Source organism: Heptranchias perlo, chromosome 16, assembly GCF_035084215.1.
Source record: "Heptranchias perlo isolate sHepPer1 chromosome 16, sHepPer1.hap1, whole genome shotgun sequence".
Lineage (NCBI taxonomy): Eukaryota > Metazoa > Chordata > Chondrichthyes > Hexanchiformes > Hexanchidae > Heptranchias > Heptranchias perlo.
The window spans coordinates 6,543,117-6,561,306 of record NC_090340.1 but is presented as its reverse complement, the minus strand read 5'-3'; the positions used below and the strand labels follow the sequence as shown (position 1 = coordinate 6,561,306).

Below are 18,190 nucleotides of genomic sequence, written 5' to 3'. Positions count from 1 at the left end.
CTCCCTCTGACTCTATCTCTCTATCTCTCTCTGTCTCCCTCTCAGTCCCTGTCTCTCTCCCTCTGACTCTATCTCTCTATCTCTCTCTGTCTCCCTCTGTTCCTCTCTGTGTCTCTCCCCTCTTTCTCCGTTTCCCCCTCCGTTCCTCCTTCTCCCTTTCTCTTCCACTCTCTGCCCCTCTCTGTATTTCCCTCTCTGTCTCTCCCCCCACCACCACCACCCCCCCTCTCAGTTATCCTTCCTCTTTCTGTGCAAGTGCGTGAGCGCCGAGGCGGTGACGGTGTGGGGAGGCGTGTGGTTGCCGGTGTTGCCGGGATGGGGAGCGAGGGAGGGAGGGGGGGTCTACAGGATGTGAAGATGTGCGATCAGGCAGCTCGCTACTGCAGGGACAGCGTCCAGCAGCTCGGCACCATCCTCGACAAGCAGCCGCCGCCGCAGCGCAGCATCAGGAGACTGGACGGGGTCCTCCGCTGGGTCTTCACCAAGATGAGCGATAAGAAGTTCGGGGAGAGGGAATCCCTGAAGGGAGAGGCGACTTCCAGGGACCAGGTCACCCCGAAGAGCAAGAAAGGCATCTCAGTCATCCTGGATGTAGGTAGCTCCCTTATATCGCCTCTCTATCCCTGCAGTGTCTCCCAGGCAGCTGTTGATAGCAAGAATCAATCATTTACAGCCTCTTCTATATATCATAATGAAGAACTTTAGTCTCTTACTTTAAGGGGAATTATCAATCTGTTTTCTCCAGGCTCCCAACATCAGATCTGCTGAAGGCAATTGTATTAAAATAAGAGGCACTGGTCAACTTTCAGTCACTAGTTATCACTGGTTATAATCTATTTCTTTCACTGCAGCCTAACTGTTAGGTCCATTTTATTCCCGTCCACTGGACCTGATCAGATGCGGACTGAAATCAGTGTTTTACTTTCAAATAAATTGTAAATTAATAAATCACATGCAAAGTCACGGGCGTTGGGAGAGAGAGAGAAACAGGAATGGAAATAGGGAGAGCGAGGGAGAAGGAGAGAGAGGAGAGGGAGGGTGAAGGAGAGACAGAGAGAAGGAGAAAGAGGGAGATGGAGAGACAGAGAGAGGAGAGAGAGGGAGAAGGAGAGGGAGAGAGAGGGAGACACGAGAGGGAGGAGGAAAGACAGAGAGAGGAGTGAGAGGGAGAAGAAGAGACAGGGAGAGAGAAGGAGAAAGAGGGAGATAGAGAGGGAGAAGGAGAGACAGAGAGAGGGAGAAGGAGAGACAGAGAGAGGAGAGAGAGGGAGAAGGAGAGACAGAGAGAGAGAAGGAGAGAGAGGGAGACAGAGAGAGAGAGGAGAGAAAGGGAGACAGGGAGAAGGAGAGAGAGAGAGAAGGAGAGAAAGGGAGAGAGAGAGAGAGGGAAGGAGAGTTAGATTGAGTCAGAGGGGGAGAGAGGGAGACACAGAGAGAGAGAGTGAGAGAGAGGGAGAAGGAGAGACAGAGGGAAATAGAGGGAGAGACAGAGAGTGAGGGAGAGAGAGAAAGGGAGAAGGAGATTCATACATGAATAGTGGGAGAGAGGCAGAGAGAGAGAGCTTTTATTGGTGTGGGTGAGATGAATGTGAGAGAGCTGTCCAAAGTTGGATTAAAGTACAGACAGAAAGGTAAAATTGTGATTAGGAAGTGTGTCTGTGTTTATATTTACATCACTCCTTGACTACACCGTTTTTTTGATTCTGAAATGTGACATTAAATGCTGGAAGCGAGTTTGAGGAAACTCTGAAGGGAATGATTTGTGTTTGATTTTCTGCTGACTGGTCTGTTCTTTGCCTGGAAGAAATGAGCTCTCTTAAAATCTACTTTCTCAATCTCTCTAGATATTCAGGAGAGCTGATAAAAATGGTAAGTGCTGATTCATATTTTAATCTATAATAGTCTCAGTTTTCAAAGGTGCTGTTAGTGATGTCAATTTGATGATACCGGGGATTAGAGGTTTAAATTACCAGGACAGGTTTCATAAACTTGGTTTGTATTCCCTTGAGTTTAGAAGATTGAGAGGTGATCTGATTGAGGTGTTTAAAATGTTAAAAGGATTTTATAGGGTCGATACGGAGAAATTATTTCCTCTGGTCTGACCAGAGCTTTATGTAACTGAGGCATAACTTCACCCCTTTGTATTCCAGTCCCCTCTCTGCCCTTTATCTCAAGAGAACTGGAACGCAAAGGGGATGAAGTTATGCTGTACAGAGCTCTGGTTAGACCCCGGGGGTACTGCCTTCAGTTCTGGGCACCGCACCTCAGGAAGGATATATCGGCCTCGGAGTGGGTACAGTGCAGGATTCAATAGGGGAGATACAGAGAAACTATTCCCTCTGTTGGGAGAATCCAGAACAAGGAGGCATAATCTATAAATTAGAGCTGGGCTGTTCAGGAGGGAAATCAGGAAGTGCTTTTTCACACAAAGGGTAGTGGAAATCTGGAACTCTCTCCCTCAAATGTCTGTGGATGCTGTGGGACAATTGGAGCTTTCAAGACGGAGATCGATAGATTTTTGTTGGTGAGGGCATCGAGTGATATGGAGCAAAGGCGGGTAAATGGAGTTAAGATACAGATCAATCATGATCTAATTGAATGGCGGAACAGGCTTGAGGGGCTGAATGGCCTCCTCCTGTTCCTATGAAGATGAATAAGACTTTTTTCCCTGACAGATTGTAACAGGTTTACATAGCAAAATGGAATACACTTGATAGTACTATTAACTGTGTCTTTGTACCTGGTTAAGACCTGAGTCTGGGGCTAGATTCTGAGGTAGTGTGGCTCAGGAAAACATTGATTTGTTTCGATTTCCACCCCATCTCTCCTGAAGGTGCTGACTCGCAGGGTACAATTTCTACGGGTGCTGTGTAGCTGGGGTACGGGTTCCACTGGTAATGACTCACTGGGGTACGGGTTCCACTGGCACTGACTCACTGGGGTACGGGTTCCACTGGCACTGACTCACTGGGGTACGGGTTCCACAGGCACTGACTCACTGGGGTACGGGTTCCACAGGTACTGACTCACCGGGGTACGGGTTCCACTGGTACTGACTCACTGGGGTACGGGTTCCACTGGCACTGACTCACTGGGGTACGGGTTCCACAGGTACTGACTCACTGGGGTACGGGTTCCACTGGCACTGACTCACTGGGGTACGGGTTCCACAGGTACTGACTCACCGGGGTACGGGTTCCACTGGTACTGACTCACTGGGGTACGGGTTCCACTGGCACTGACTCACTGGGGTACGGGTTCCACAGGTACTGACTCACTGGGGTACGGGTTCCACAGGTACTGACTCACTGGGGTACGGGTTCCACTGGCACTGACTCACTGGGGTACGGGTTCCACTGACATTGACTCACTGGGGTACGGGTTCCACAGGTACTGACTCACTGGGGTACGGGTTCCACTGGCATTGACTCACTGGAGTACAGGTTCCACTGGCACTGACTCACTAGGGTACGGGTTCCACAGGCATTGACTCACCGGGGTACGGGTTCCACTGGCACTGACTCACTGGGGTACGGGTTCCACAGGCAGTGACTCACTGGGGTACGGGTTCCACAGGCAGTGACTCACTGGGGTACGGGTTCCACTGGCACTGACTCACTGGGGTACGGGTTCCACTGGCACTGACTCACTGGGGTACGGGTTCCACAGGCACTGACTCACTTGGGTACGGGTTCCACTGGCATTGACTCACTGGAGTACAGGTTCCACTGGCACTGACTCACTGGGGTACGGGTTCCACTGGCACTGACTCACTGGGGTACGGGTTCCACAGGCACTGACTCACTGGGGTACGGGTTCCACTGGCATTGACTCACTGGGGTACGGGTTCCACTGGCACTGACTCACTGGGGTACGGGTTCCACAGGCACTGACTCACTGGGGTACGGGTTCCACAGGCACTGGCTCACTGGCGTACGGGTTCCACAGGCACTGACTCACTGGCGTACGGGTTCCACTGGCACTGACTCACCGGGGTACGGGTTCCACTGGCACTGACTCACTGGGGTACGGGTTCCACTGGCACTGACTCACTGGGGTACGGGTTCCACTGGCACTGACTCACTGGGGTACGGGTTCCACAGGTACTGACTCACTGGGGTACGGGTTCCACAGGCACTGACTCACTGGGGTATGGGTTCCACTGGCACTGACTCACTGGGGTACGGGTTCCACTGGCACTGACTCACTGGGGTACGGGTTCCACTGGCACTGACTCACTGGGGTACGGGTTCCACAGGCACTGACTCACTGGGGTATGGGTTCCACTGGCACTGACTCACTGGGGTACGGGTTCCACTGGCACTGACTCACTGGGGTACGGGTTCCACAGGCACTGACTCACTGGGGTATGGGTTCCACTGGCACTGACTCACTGGGGTACGGGTTCCACAGGCACTGACTCCTTGGGGTACGGGTTCCACTGGCACTGACTCACTGGGGTACGGGTTCCACAGGCAGTGACTCACTGGGGTATGGGTTCCACTGGCACTGACTCACTGGGGTACGGGTTCCACAGGCACTGACTCACTGGGGTATGGGTTCCACAGGCACTGACTCACTGGGGTACGGGTTCCACAGGCACTGACTCACTGGGGTACGGGTTCCACTGGCACTGACTCACTGGGGTACGGGTTCCACTGGCAGTGACTCACTGGGGTACGGGTTCCACAGGCATTGACTCACTGGGATCCCCCAAGGAGGCTGAGGCCGGTCCCAGCTGCGATCAGTGAGGACCAGGGTTCAAGTCTGGCACCATTTGCTCGAAAGCTCAATCGGGTCGCTCAAGAAACTGATTTCCCAAAACAAAAAATAAATATTCCTGAATTAAAAAATAATATTAGATTAAAATCGGTTTCATGCACTTTGTAATAGTTGGTGAACGTTACACAGGAGGAGATGAGATTAATCAAACATTTTACTAACGGTACCGCAGGATCCCCCCGCTGGTGCAGTTGGTAAGTGTGGCACGGTGGCACACAGATCAGGGAGTGCCCACATACAGTGCCCATCCCAACTGAGGTGCTGTTTGGGGAGGCACTTCATTGGGTTTCAGCACCCCTGGTGTGGAAGAGGAAGAATCAAACTGGATCCCTCCCCCCTCCCCATCCCCCCCGGGGGAAGTGCGTCTGTGCTCGTATCTCGGGAGGGCAGGGATGGAGCTTGGCTGAAATGCTCAACATCAAACAGTCTGTGGGCACTCTCGGCCCAAGTGCCCTCCTGATGGATGGTGGCTTGGCGAGGCAGCGAGAGGGCACGCACTGCCCATGGAATCAGTGCCCGAGGAGAGTGGGGGCGGGGTTCAATGGGATGGGAATATTGAGGGAACATATATGGTGATATGGAGAGATCAGCCCTCCATCTCCAAGTGCTCGAGAAGTTTAAAGGCACGTCCATCATTGCACGTCCTCACGTTGATTCCAAGCATTTCTAAGGCTGCTCCTTGTTTAGCAGTCAGTTTGGAGCTGGCATATGTCAGCAGACAGGTCTGAGAAATCAGCAAGTGTTCCACATCAGTGCCCCACACATTGAGTCAACCCAATCAGGGGAATCCCAGAGAGCTGTCAGTGTCTGTGGGACTGAGGCCCAGTGAGGGGGAATCCCAGAGAGCTGTCAGTGTCTGTGGGACTGAGGCCCAGTGAGGGGAATCCCAGAGAGCTGTCAGTGTCTGTGGGACTGAGGCCCAGTGAGGGGGAATCCCAGAGAGCTGTCAGTGTCTGTGGGACTGAGGCCCAGTGAGGGGGAATCCCAGAGAGCTGTCAGTGTCTGTGGGACTGAGGCCCAGTGAGGGGGAATCCCAGAGAGCTGTCAGTGTCTGTGGGACTGAGGCCCAGTGAGGGGGAATCCCAGAGAGCTGTCAGTGTCTGTGGGACTGAGGCCCAGTGAGGGGGAATCCCAGAGAGCTGTCAGTGTCTGTGGGACTGAGGCCCAGTGAGGGGAATCCCAGAGAGCTGTCAGTGTTTGTGGGACTGAACCCCAATGAGGGGAATCCCAGAGAGCTGTCAGTGTCTGTGGGACTGAACCCCAATGAGGGGGAATCCCAGAGAGCTGTCAGTGTCTGTGGGACTGAGGCCCAGTGAGGGGGAATCCCAGAGAGCTGTCAGTGTCTGTGGGACTGAGGCCCAGTGAGGGGGAATCCCAGAGAGCTGTCAGTGTCTGTGGGACTGAGGCTCAGTGAGGGGGAATCCCAGAGAGCTGTCAGTGTCTGTGGGACTGAGGCTCAGTGAGGGGGAATCCCAGAGAGCTGTCAGTGTCTGTGGGACTGAACCCCAATGAGGGGAATCCCAGAGAGCTGTCAGTGTCTGTGGGACTGAGGCCCAGTGAGGGGGAATCCCAGAGAGCTGTCAGTGTCTGTGGGACTGAGGCCCAGTGAGGGGGAATCCCAGAGAGCTGTCAGTGTCTGTGGGACTGAGGCCCAGTGAGGGGAATCCCAGAGAGCTGTCAGCTCTGTATCTCTCTGTGGAGCTAGCCAATGGTGTTGGCTTAGGAACCTGCTCTCTCCTTAATCCCCACCTTGTCACTGGAGCCCAGTGGGGCCAGTCTTCCTATGTGAGTTTGGACAGCGAGTATCTGCTCAGCTGTTCGACCATGGGGGTATGACCGCTGAACCCCACTGTGTCTTCACTCGGCACCCACAGACACGCACATTCCAGCTTGGTGGGGTGTGTGAGGGTGGGGTCAGGCTGGGTGGGGTGGGTGAGGGTGGATGGCGTGGGTGGGGTGGACGAGGGTGGGTGACGGTGGGTGAAGGTGGGCAGGGTGGGCGGGGTGGGTGAAGATGGGCAGGGTGGTTGAAGGTGGGTGAAGGTGGTCGGGGTGGGGTAGGTGGGTGGGGTTGGCATGGTGGGTGAGGGTGGGTGAAGTTGGGTGGGGTAGGTGGGTGGGGTGGGCATGGTGGGTGAAGTTGGGTGGGGTAGGTGGGTGGGGTGGGCAAGGTGGGTGAAGATGGGCGGGGTGGGTGAGGGTGGGTAGGGTGGGTGAGGGTGGGCGGGGTGGGTGAGGTGAGTGAAGGTGGGTGGGGTGGGCGTGGTGGGTGAGGTGAGTGAAGGTGGGTGGGGTGGGCAGGATGGGTGAGGGTGGGCGGGGTGGGTGAGGGTGGGTGAGGGTGGGTGCAGGCTGACGGGGGGGGAGTCACTGGATGGTGAACAGTGATGGGAAGCTCATCAGATTTTGTTTTTCCACTCGTTGACCCAGAGGTACTGAGGACAATTTCAGAGCCTCCTCCCCCATTCGCTGCCTCAGATCAGGAACTGAACCCAGGAGTTTCCGGTCTGTCCGGGTATGTAGCGCGCTGGGCAGCACATTTCCCCATGGAGCCATTGAGGGGGGAGCTCCCCCACCTTCTCATTCCCCTCCCCCCCCTTCTCATTCCCCTCCCCCCAACTCCTTGACCCTCGCTTCTTGAGGCTATTGCCCTCTCCTGGGTCAGCCCATCACAAAGTGCAAAGCTGTCAGTTTGCCTTTAGATTCCTCTGACTGTGAACATGCCTTTTAAGAGCTGCACAGTCCTGATGGGAATTGCTTTGCTTTCTCAGCAGCACAAGAACAAAATGGGGAGAGGGAGGGGGGGAGGGTGGAGCCAGAGATGAGAAGGCAGTCTGGTTCCCTCCCGAACCCTACACCCAATCTTCACTTCCAACTGCATCTCGAGCAAATCCCGATATGTCTACTCCGCAGCTTGGCAAATCAGTTCAAAGATTTCTCACTCGTTCAATGGAGAAATTCTTCCCGATATATCTATTGCAAATTTACTATTCACTCTCTGGTCCCTCTTCTCTAGCTTACTTCACAGCGAGCTTATTTTAGCATTTAATAATTTATGAACTGCAGTCAGTTCCCTCATTAGTTTCCTTCTCTTCAGACTGTATGGTTTTGAGCTCTAATCTTTCCTGCTACTTCATCCCCTCTACACTTGCGATCAGTCTGGCCCTTGCCGACACTGTTCCTGATGCATGGATCACACACTAAGAAACGTGTCCTGGTTTATTTTTCATGTATATTAATATATATTTTGAAACAAGGGTTAAAAAGTGACTTCTGGACCGTTAACCATTGCTCTTGTGAATGAGGGCGATGTGTAACCTTAAAGTGGTACCCCAGGAATTCGGGTTCAGGATTCTCACTCTCCTTCCCTTATAATACAGGTGGATGAACTCAAGAAACAGAGAGAGGTCTGATTAATAATCTTTATTGATAAACACGCTAATACAGCCCATTACATTCAGTGCTCACGAGACTGGTACCAGTGATACTCACGAACAGAGACCTCACCAGGTTGTAAGCTGTGTCCTCCATACTGCTCTCACTAGCCCTATACAAGGAGGGTTGCTAAAGCATGCAGTAACTTTATATGATTAATCAAGGAAGACTAATGTAAGCTTAACATGTAAGCATGTTTTCACCACGTGTAGTTAGTGCGTGAGTACATATATCTGCTACGTCATTGCATCAACAGGCACATAGACCCCTTCCCCCTACACACTGTCACCACCACTATTACTTGTTCATGGTTCTCTGGACATTCTCCATCTCTGAGTGACTGTATCTGTCCTGGTTGGCCTTCACCTCTGTACCTCTCTATGATATTTATTACAGAGAGCCTCACGCTCCATTCACGTTCCCTTTTGGTTTCTCGAAACGCTGGCCCTGGTCCAGCAATTAAAATTCCGCGATTGCATCATCCACTCCTCCCCCACCCCAAACTGCTAGTTCCTGCATCTCTCTGTGTCCGGAGACGAGTTTGATTCCAATTAACCCTTTCTACTACTATAATCTAGTATTTACATAATGCTGGCTATTCCACCTGGTTAAACGATTCTTACAGGGTGCTCCCGATTGGCCAATGGAACTTTGGCAGACAACAAATACAATAACTTGCATTTATATAGAGCCTTTAATGTAGTAAAATGTCCCAAGGCTCTTCACGGGAGTGTAAATCAGACAAAGTTTGACACCGAGCCATATAAGGAGATATTAGGACTGGTGACCAAAAGCTTGGTCAAAGAGGTAGGTTTTAAGGAGCGTCTTAAAGGAGGGAGAGATTAAGGGAGATAATTCCAGAGCTTAGGGCCTAGGCAGCTGAATGGTGGAGTGATTAAATCAGTGATGCGCAAGGGGCCATAATTGGAGGAACGCAGAGATCTCGGAGGGTTGTAGGGCTGGAGGACGTTACAGAGATAGGGAGGGGCGAGGCCATGGAGGGATTTGAAAACAACAATGATAATTTTAAATTTGAGGTGCTCCCGGACTGGGAGCCAATGTAGGTCAGTGTGCACAGGGGTGATGGGGGCTTGGTGCGAGTTAGGATACGGGTAGCAGAGTTTTGGATGAGCTGAGGGTTATGGAGGGTGCAAGATTGGGAGGCCGGCCAGGAGAGCATTGGAATAGTCGAGTCTGGAGGTAACAAAAGCAAGGATGAGGGTTTGATGTTACTCTCTCTTGGTCTCGAGTCAATTGGGAAGTCTCATGATTGTAAATCAGTGAAGGGAGCTCTTCACACTGCAGCGAGTTCCAGCCAAGGTGACCTTGGTTTAAGGATGAAAACAGAAATCTGGACACATACTTCAAATTAAATTGTGAGAATAGGACACCAGGACACAAGTTCAAACTGGTACAAAGCAAATCGAGGCCTTAGATCAGGAAGCTCTTCACACATTAATACATGGAATGGAGTCCTGCATAGGGAAACATAGAAACAAGAGGAGGCCATTCAGCCCCTCAAGCCTGTTCCCCTATTCAATCAGATCGTGGCTAATCTGCACTTAATTCCATTTACCCGCCTTTGCTCCATATCCCCTGATGCCCCAACACAACAAAAAACGATCGATCTCAGTCTTGAAAGCTCCAATTGTCCCCCAGCATCCACAGCCTTTTTGGGGGAGAGAGTTCCAGATTTCCCTCCTGAACTGCCTGGCTGTAATTTTAAGATTATGCCTCATTGTTCTGGATTCCCCACCAGAGGAAATAATTTCTCTCTATCTACCCTGTCGAATCCCTTTATCGTTTTAAACACCTCGATCAAATCACCCTTCAAGAAGGGGAGGGAAAACCCTGGATTCATTTAAGGAACAATTAAATATCTCAATTGGCGCAGCTGTCACCCTAAGGCCAGCTCCTGTGTCCGTGCAGCATTCCCTGCGGACTGCACTGGAGGAGCAGTCTCGCTCCATCATCACCAGGGGCCTGGGGCTTAGAACCTCTTCCCCCATCTTCTGAAGCTCCCAACTGTGTCAAGCTGATTCAGGAGTGTGGAGGATCAAACTACAAAGCTCACAGGCGCTTGGTGTCCTTATTAATATTTTGCTGTAAATTAACACCTTAAGACACTGGAAAAAATGTAGCGTGTGGTTGAAATTTTGTGCTCATCAAAGTGAGGGATGTCAAAACTGGCAATAGGCTGTCGGCCATGTTAATATCACCCTTGGCTCAGTGGTGGCACTCTTGCCTCTGAGTCACAAGGTTGTGAGTTCAAATCCCACTCCAGCACATACTATAGGCTGACACTCCAGTACAGTACTGAGGGAGTGCTGCACTCTTGGAGGTCCCTTCATTAAACCGAGGCCCTGTCTGCCCTCTTTGTTGGATGTAAAAGATCCCATGGCACTATTTCAAGAAGAGCAGTGGAGTTCTCACTGTGTCCTGACCAATATTTATCCCTCAACCTAAAAACAGATGATCTGGTCATCATCTCATTGCTGTTTGTGGGATCTTGCTGTGCGCAAATTGGCTGCCACATTTCCAACATGACAACAGTGAATACACTTCAAAAGTACTTCATTGGCTGTAAGGCACTTTGTGTCGTCCTGAGGATGTGAAAGGCGTTATATAAATGGAAGTCCTTTCTTTCCTATTATTTGCCCTTGGTGTTGGGGTTAAGGTCCCAGGTCAGGGATAGGATCTGCCTCAACAAACCCACTACATCAGGGTGAGATTAACATTGTTCACACCAACCACCGTCTGAGTGAGGTGACTCATTTAGGACCATTTATCCCTAGAGACTGGCGCATAAGGAATTGGGCCTAGAATTTGAAATAGGACTGTTAACAGCCAATAGGAGGCAGTCTTCCATCCATCATTCCTTACCAGACAGTCTGATAGGAACATAGGAACAGGAACAGGCCATTCAGCCCCTCGAGGCTGTTCTGCCATTCAATCAGATCATGGCTGATCTGTATCTTAACTCCATTTACCCGCCTTTGCTCCATATCCCTCGATACCCTTACCCAACAAAAAGCTATTGATCTTAGTCTTGAAAGCTCCAATTGTCCCCCAACATCCACAGCCTTTTGGGGAGAGAGTTCCAGATTTCTATTACCATTTGCGTGAAAAAGTATTTCCTGATTTCGCTCCTGAACGGCCTAGCTCTAATTTTAAGATAATGCCCCCTTGTTCTTAATTCCCCCACCAGAAGAAATAGTTTCTCTGCTTCTACCCTATCAAATCCTTTTCACATTTTAAACACCTCCATCAGATCACCCCTTAATCTTCTAAACTCAAGTGAATTTAAGACAAGTTTATGTAACCTGCCCTCCTAATTTAACCCTTGCAGCCCTGGTATCATTCTGGTGAATCTGCACTGCACCCCCTCCAAGGCCAATATATCCTTCCTGAGGGGCGGTGCCCAGGACTGAACGCAATCCTCCAGATGGGGTCTGACCAAGGCTTTATGCAATTGAAGCATAACTTCCTCCCCTTTGTAATCCAGCCCCCTTGAGATAGAGGGGTAGAGTTTCCACTAGACTGCACTGGTTTTATCAACGCAATCCGGCCGAACCAACACAAAAGTTCTCGGAAACTCGATTTCCTGCCACTACAATCTAGTCGAGTAATTCGAGTTTCCACGATCTTTTGCACTGGTTCAAATATCATTGGGCTGAAGCCGGCTCCGCCCACAAACCTGGCCACGCCCCCCTCGATCGGAATAACCAGGATGGTGAGCTTCCACCAATTCCGCCCATTTGCGGCCGCTGGAGGAGGGGCTTCAGATTAAGCTCATTGTCTTAGGCGCACAGGCACGAGTTGGCACATTTTAATATTCAAAAATATTTAATTTACTACGAAACTGACTAGTGTGCACCAACAAAACTATTAAATGGTTCAGTATAGTTTTTTAAAGTCATTTTCAGTGATTTTAAATCAGGTTACTCACAGGACTGGACACTCTTATTAAAAATGCTTATTTTTTATGATAATCTATTTTCAGCTGTTTTAATAAAACTGCACCAGGTTACCACTCTAAAATACATCTTAAATACATCAATTAATAGTTTTTATTGCCACGAGAAAAAAAACGATCAGGCTCTATTACACTGCCGGGCTGCTCTGGTTCATGGCACATTTTACGCTTGTGATTTTGCAAATTCATTCCAGCAGAGTCTTGAACTGGAACCTAACCCGAGCAATTTTCAGGCACAAACTGCACCCAATTACCGATTACGCCCAAAGCAGAAACTCTACCTCTCTGAATGTATTAATTCCACTGTATCACCCACCAGAGTAATCCCTGCACCCTCTGTAAACCTGAGCTCATCCAAAACTCTGCTGCCCGTATCCTAACTCGCACCAAGTCCTGTTCATCCATCACCCCTGTGCTCACTGACTTACACTGGCTCCTAGTCCAGCAATGCCTCGATTTTAAAATTCTCATCCTTGTTTTCAAATCCTTCCATGGCCTCGGCCCTCCCTATCTCTGTAACCTCCTCCGTCCCTACAACCCTCTGAGATCTCTGCGCTCCTCCAATTCTGGCCTTTTGTGCATCCCTGATTTTAATCGCTCAACCATTGGTGGCCGTGCCTTCAGCTGCCTAGGCCCTAAGCTCTGGAATTCCATCCCTAAACCTCTCCTCCTCTCCTCTTTTAAGATGCTCCTTAAAACCTACCTCTTTTGGTCACCTGTCCTAATATCTCATTTTGTGGCTCGGTGTCAAATTTTGTTTGATGATGCTCCTGCATCTCGGGATGTTTTACTACATTAAAGGTATAAATTCAAGTTGTTTCTGTAAGCCAAGGAGCACCGCAGTCTGTTACAGGTTGTGAATGAGGAGAGTTAAGGGTTAAGACACAGAACGCGATTGGCGGCTTCGAGCTTGTGTTTGTTGTTAACTGACGTGTTGTGGCACTTTCACTGTGCATTTCATTACAAAGAGGTGGTGTGCTGAATCAATAAAGTCCTGGAGTGTATTTACAGCATAAATAGAACTAGTAACACAGCTTCAGAGAACTCCCAGGGGAATCTCTGGAATCATGGCGAGCTTGACTCGTGAATGGTTTGAAACAGGTTTCCTTTCCAACAGCATAACCTTCTCAGTTTGTGCTGCTTAAATCCTGAGAGCTGCCAACTTCTGCCTGAATATAGAGGATGTCGAGTGAAAGAAATGGGAGGGGCTGACTGTTGATAAATGGAGCTTGTCCTCCTTTCACTTCTTCAGGGAGATGGAGGGGAGGAGGCTGATTCCCCTCACCCCACACTTCTGCCCCATTAACCACTCCCCCCCAATCTGGGGCACCCACTGATTTGTCTCGGCGCCCGGAGGGAGGGAAGGTTGGGGGGAAATCCCAGGGTATAACAATGAGCTGAACCCAGAAACGGGGCCCCGTTTCTGGGTTCAGCTCATTGTTATACCCTGGGATTTCCCCCCGCCCTCCCTCTGGGCGCCAAGACACGAGTGGGTGCCCCAAGTTTGGGGGGGTGGTTAATGTCAGATGCCATCCAGCCCCTGCTGCTCCTTCTGAAGCAATGGAAAACGTAATCCTTTGTGTTAGGAGGTCTCTGGGAGCCCCTCTGCAGATCCTCACACTTGAAGGGGTGGAGGCAGCCCACAAGGTCCACCCTCACTGGCTGATCTTCTGCGTCTGGACCTCACTCCCACATCATTAAAAAGCCCATGGCCGAAGATGTCCCAGGAAATATGCAGCAAATGAAAAGGGAGCAGAGCAAGATTCTTAATGATGTGGGACTGAGGTCCAGACGCAGAAGATCGGCCAGTGAGGGTGGACCTTGTTGATTGCTTCTACCCTGTCAGGTGTGAGGATCTGCAGAAGGACCCCTGGAGACCTCTTAACACCTCCACTTTTTTCTTATTCATTCTCAGGGTGTGGACATCACTGGCAAAGCCAGCATTCATTGCCCATCCCGATGTGCCCAGTGGGCCTTCTACTTGAACCGCTGCAGTCCACTCTATGTGGGCGTTTGATACTGAGTGTCTTGCAAGGTCACTTCTCAGGATTGTTAAGAATCAACCACGTTGGTGTGGGGCTGGAGTCACATATAGGCCCAGACCGGGTAAGGACGGCAGGTTTCCTTCCCTAAAGGACATTAGTGAACCAGTTGGGTTTTCACCACAATCCGACAGCTTCATGGTCACTTTTATTAAACCAACTTTCTATTTCCAGATATTTTTTGAACTGAATGCAAATTCTCAAACTGCAGGGTGTGATTTGGACTCCCATTCTGTGGATTATTGGTCCAGGCCTCTGCATTACTAGTCGAATAATATAACCACTGCACTACCGTACCCTACCTTATATAGCACCTTATCAAGTCCTCAGGACGTCCCAAAGCACTTTGCAGCCAATGAATTACCTTTGAAGTGCGGTCACTGTTATGCCAGCAAAGGTGCCAGAGGTTTTGCGCACAGCAAGATCCCACAGGCAGCAACTCAGTGAGCCTTCAATGGAGCACCTTCTAGTCTTTCCAACCTTAGTTTCGGGAGAGAAAACTCAGAGGAGCCATGACCACCCTAGTATTGATAACAAAGGGAAAGAGAAGAGAAAGGCCGTGTGATGGAGGGACAAGGATCCAGAGACACAGCTCATGGTAGGATGGCCTCGTGGGCACCAACCATTTCCTGGCTAGAACCTCGGCCTTTGAGATAGAAGAGAATAATTCACCAGCATTGACGGTGATTGCAGGAGGAGCAGAAAGAAAGACTTCATGTCAGCAAAGCATTTAAGCAGTTGCAACAGTGGATTTAAAGCCAAGATAAAGTAGTTATGGACACTTCCAATTGGTTAGGGTGTGAGAGCTAGAAGCTTTTGGCGGGGATTATTTTCTAGAAAACACGGTAATTAATCATGGGAGGCCACCAAAGGCTTGCTTCTTCTTATCTCCATAAACCTTGGGTGCTATACAGGATCAAATCCAGATCGGATAATCCAGGAAGAGCAAAGTATGAACCCTGGCAGTCAGAGTAAACATCAACAACAAAAGCAACTTGCATTTATATAACACCTTTAATGGAGTAAAACGTCCCAAGGCACATCACAGGAGCGATTATCAAACATAATTTGACACCGAGCCACATAAGGAGATATTAGGACAGGTGACCAACAGCTTGGTCAAAGAGATAGGTTTTAAGGAACGTCTCAAAGGTGGAGAGAGAGGTAGAGAGGAGAGAGAGCTAGAGAGGAGGAGAGAGAGCTAGAGAGGAGGAAAGAGAGGTAGAGAGGAGGAGAGAGAGATAGAGAGGAGGAGAGAGAGGTAGCGAGGAGGAGAGGGAGGTAGAGAGGAGGAGAGAGAGGTAGAGAGGAGGAGAGGGAGGTAGAGAGGAGGAGAGGGAGGTAGAGAGGAGGAGAGGGAGGTAGAGAGGAGGAGGAGAGAGAGGAGGAGAGAGAGGTAGAGAGGAGGAGAGGGAGGTAGAGAGGAGGAGAGAGAGGTAGCGAGGAGGAGAGAGAGGTAGAGAGGAGGGGAGAGAGAGGTAGTGAGGAGGAGAGAGAGGTAGAGAGGAGGAGAGGGAGGTAGAGAGGAGAGAGAGGTAGCGAGGAGGAGAGGGAGGTAGAGAGGAGGAGAGGGAGGTAGAGAGGAGGAGAGAGAGGTAGAGAGGAGGAGAGAGAGATAGAGAGGAGGAGAGGGAGGTAGAGAGGAGGAGAGAGAGATAGAGAGGAGGAGGAGAGAGAGGAGGAGAGAGAGATAGAGAGGAGGAGGAGAGAGAGGAGGAGAGAGAGATAGAGAGGAGGAGAGAGAGATAGAGAGGAGGAGGAGAGAGAGGAGGAGAGAGGTAGACAAGCGGGCGAGGTTAAGGGATGGAATTCCAGAACTTAGGGAGGGGCGACTGGCAGAAGACTGAAAGCGACAGGGAAACCAGGGAACAGAAACATGAGGTCTCCAAGTTGTTGAAGGTCTTTCATTATAGGAAAAGGAGCACCATCAGAAGATTGCTGGAGGCAGCGGTGGATTGATGAGTTGACGGGTGGAGACTGTTCTTGCTGGCTTGGTATTGAGCCGATGCACGCAATCCCCAGCTGAGTTTAGTTTGATTTACTTGTTAAATTATTTAATTAGTTGTCAAAAAAGGCGCTATTATTTTTACACTCACTCCAGCACTGTTCTCGGAGCTGGGAGCCCGGGGCTGTTCCAATGGAAGCTGTTCTGATCCTTTTATCCTCTTGAATATCATTGTTTAATGTGTGTACAGATCAACACAAAGGCGGGTGAGCTTGTATTTTGCCGAGGCTTATTTTCCAGAAAACATGGTAATTAGCCAGGGGAGGTCACTGAAGGCCTCGCCTCCTCTTTTTAAATCTCGGGTGCCATGGCAACAGGCGACGTCGGAGGATTTATTGACAGTGCTTCTCAAAGGCTTAATTACGCACGGAATTTGGGCAGGTGGGGACTCGTGCTGTGCCGGAGATCGAAGTGACTGACAGCTCTTGACATTTACACACTGGCCTACTCGTTCCTGGTTCAATTACAGAGAGGCCAGGCTGACGAGTGCGAGCACTGTGGTAACCGGCCTTGAGGCTCCTGTTTGAGTGAGAAGGCCGGGGTGGGGGGATAACGGACCGAGCACATGGACAATGCAACCTCCCCCCTTCCTCGCTCACTCTGCTCCTGGACCGAAGGCACTCCATCACTTTCTGGGGCACCTCATCCAAAGTGGGTGATCCTCGGTCGTGAGCCCAGGTAGCTAATGGCGATGGGCTTTTCGACCACGTGAGGCATCGCGGCCGAGACCCAATCTCGCCCTTGCTCCGCTTTCCAGGAGCAGGCGCTAGATGGTGGCTGGAATCGGGACCTGGGGAGGGAGGGAGGGGAATGAAAATGGGCCAGGGTTGCCAGTGCCCTCCGGTGGCAGAGAGTGGGGATGTTGAGGGGAGGACAGCTCCAATTCCCGACAGTGATGCCCTCCATCCCGGCCCACACTCACGGCCCAGGCTGACCCGTGGAGTGTGGTTACTCGGCCGGGAGACTGGGAGACTGGCAGCCTGCACTCTATAGAGCTGCACATTAACATGAGGCTTCGGGGACAGAGGGGGTGAAACTCGAAAGAAAGACTTACCCGTTAGTGATAAAAAGTCAGCAACGTTAACCCTTTCCTGTCAGTTGCCTGCGCCTAAACCAGCTGCTCCCTGAAATCAGGCTTTTAACTTTAATACTGAACATGCCTATTCTCCATTGTACACTGGCTGCCTTTGACCATTTACAAACTGGACTCCCAGGCTTATCCAGAATAGATATTCACTGCAGCATCATGGGGCTGGGGCTGGGGTCAGGGGCTGGGGACTGGGGGCTGGGGTCAGGGGCTGAGGACTGGGGACTGGGGACTGGGACTGGGGCTGGGGTCAGGGGCTGAGGACTGGGGACTGGGGACTGGGACTGGGGCTGGGGTCAGGGGCTGAGGACTGGGGACTGGGGACTGGGGACTGGGACTGGGGGCAGGGAATGGGGACCGGGGACTGGGACTGGGACTGGAGATCGGGACTGGGGACTGGGGGCAGAGACTGGGGACTGTGGATTGGGACTGAGGACTGGAGACTGGGACTGGGATTTGGACTGGGGACTGGGAATGGGGACTGGGGACCGGGGACTGGGACTGGGACTGGGGACTGGAGATTGGGACTGGGGACTGGGGGCAGAGACTGAGGACTAGGGACTGGAGATTGGGACTGGGGACTGGGACTGGGGACTGGGACTGGAGATTGGGACTGGGGACTGGGGACTGGGACTGGGGACTGGAGATTGGGACTGGGGACTGGGGGCAGAGACTGAGGACTAGGGACTGGAGATTGGGACTGGGACGGGGACTGGGACTGGGGGCAGGGACTGGGGATTGCGGACTAGGGGCAGGGACTGGGACTAGGACTAGGATCTGGGCCCTGGGGGCAGAGACGGGGACTAGGGTCTGGGGACTGGGATTGGGGACTGGTACTGGGGTCTGGGCCCTGGAGGCAGGTA

General features: G+C 51.2%; 1 protein-coding gene across 1 annotated transcript in view; it reads left to right on the top strand.

The window, feature by feature from the left end:
* Window positions 1-357: 357 nt before the first annotated feature.
* The window catches only part of necab2 (N-terminal EF-hand calcium binding protein 2), a 305,211-nt gene continuing 287,378 nt past the window's right edge, over window positions 358-18,190 (top strand). The window contains exons 1-2 of the mRNA XM_067997613.1: window positions 358-591; window positions 1,845-1,869. Of these exons, the coding sequence (XP_067853714.1) occupies window positions 358-591; window positions 1,845-1,869 (259 nt within the window). The remainder of the gene's footprint in view (window positions 592-1,844; window positions 1,870-18,190) is intronic.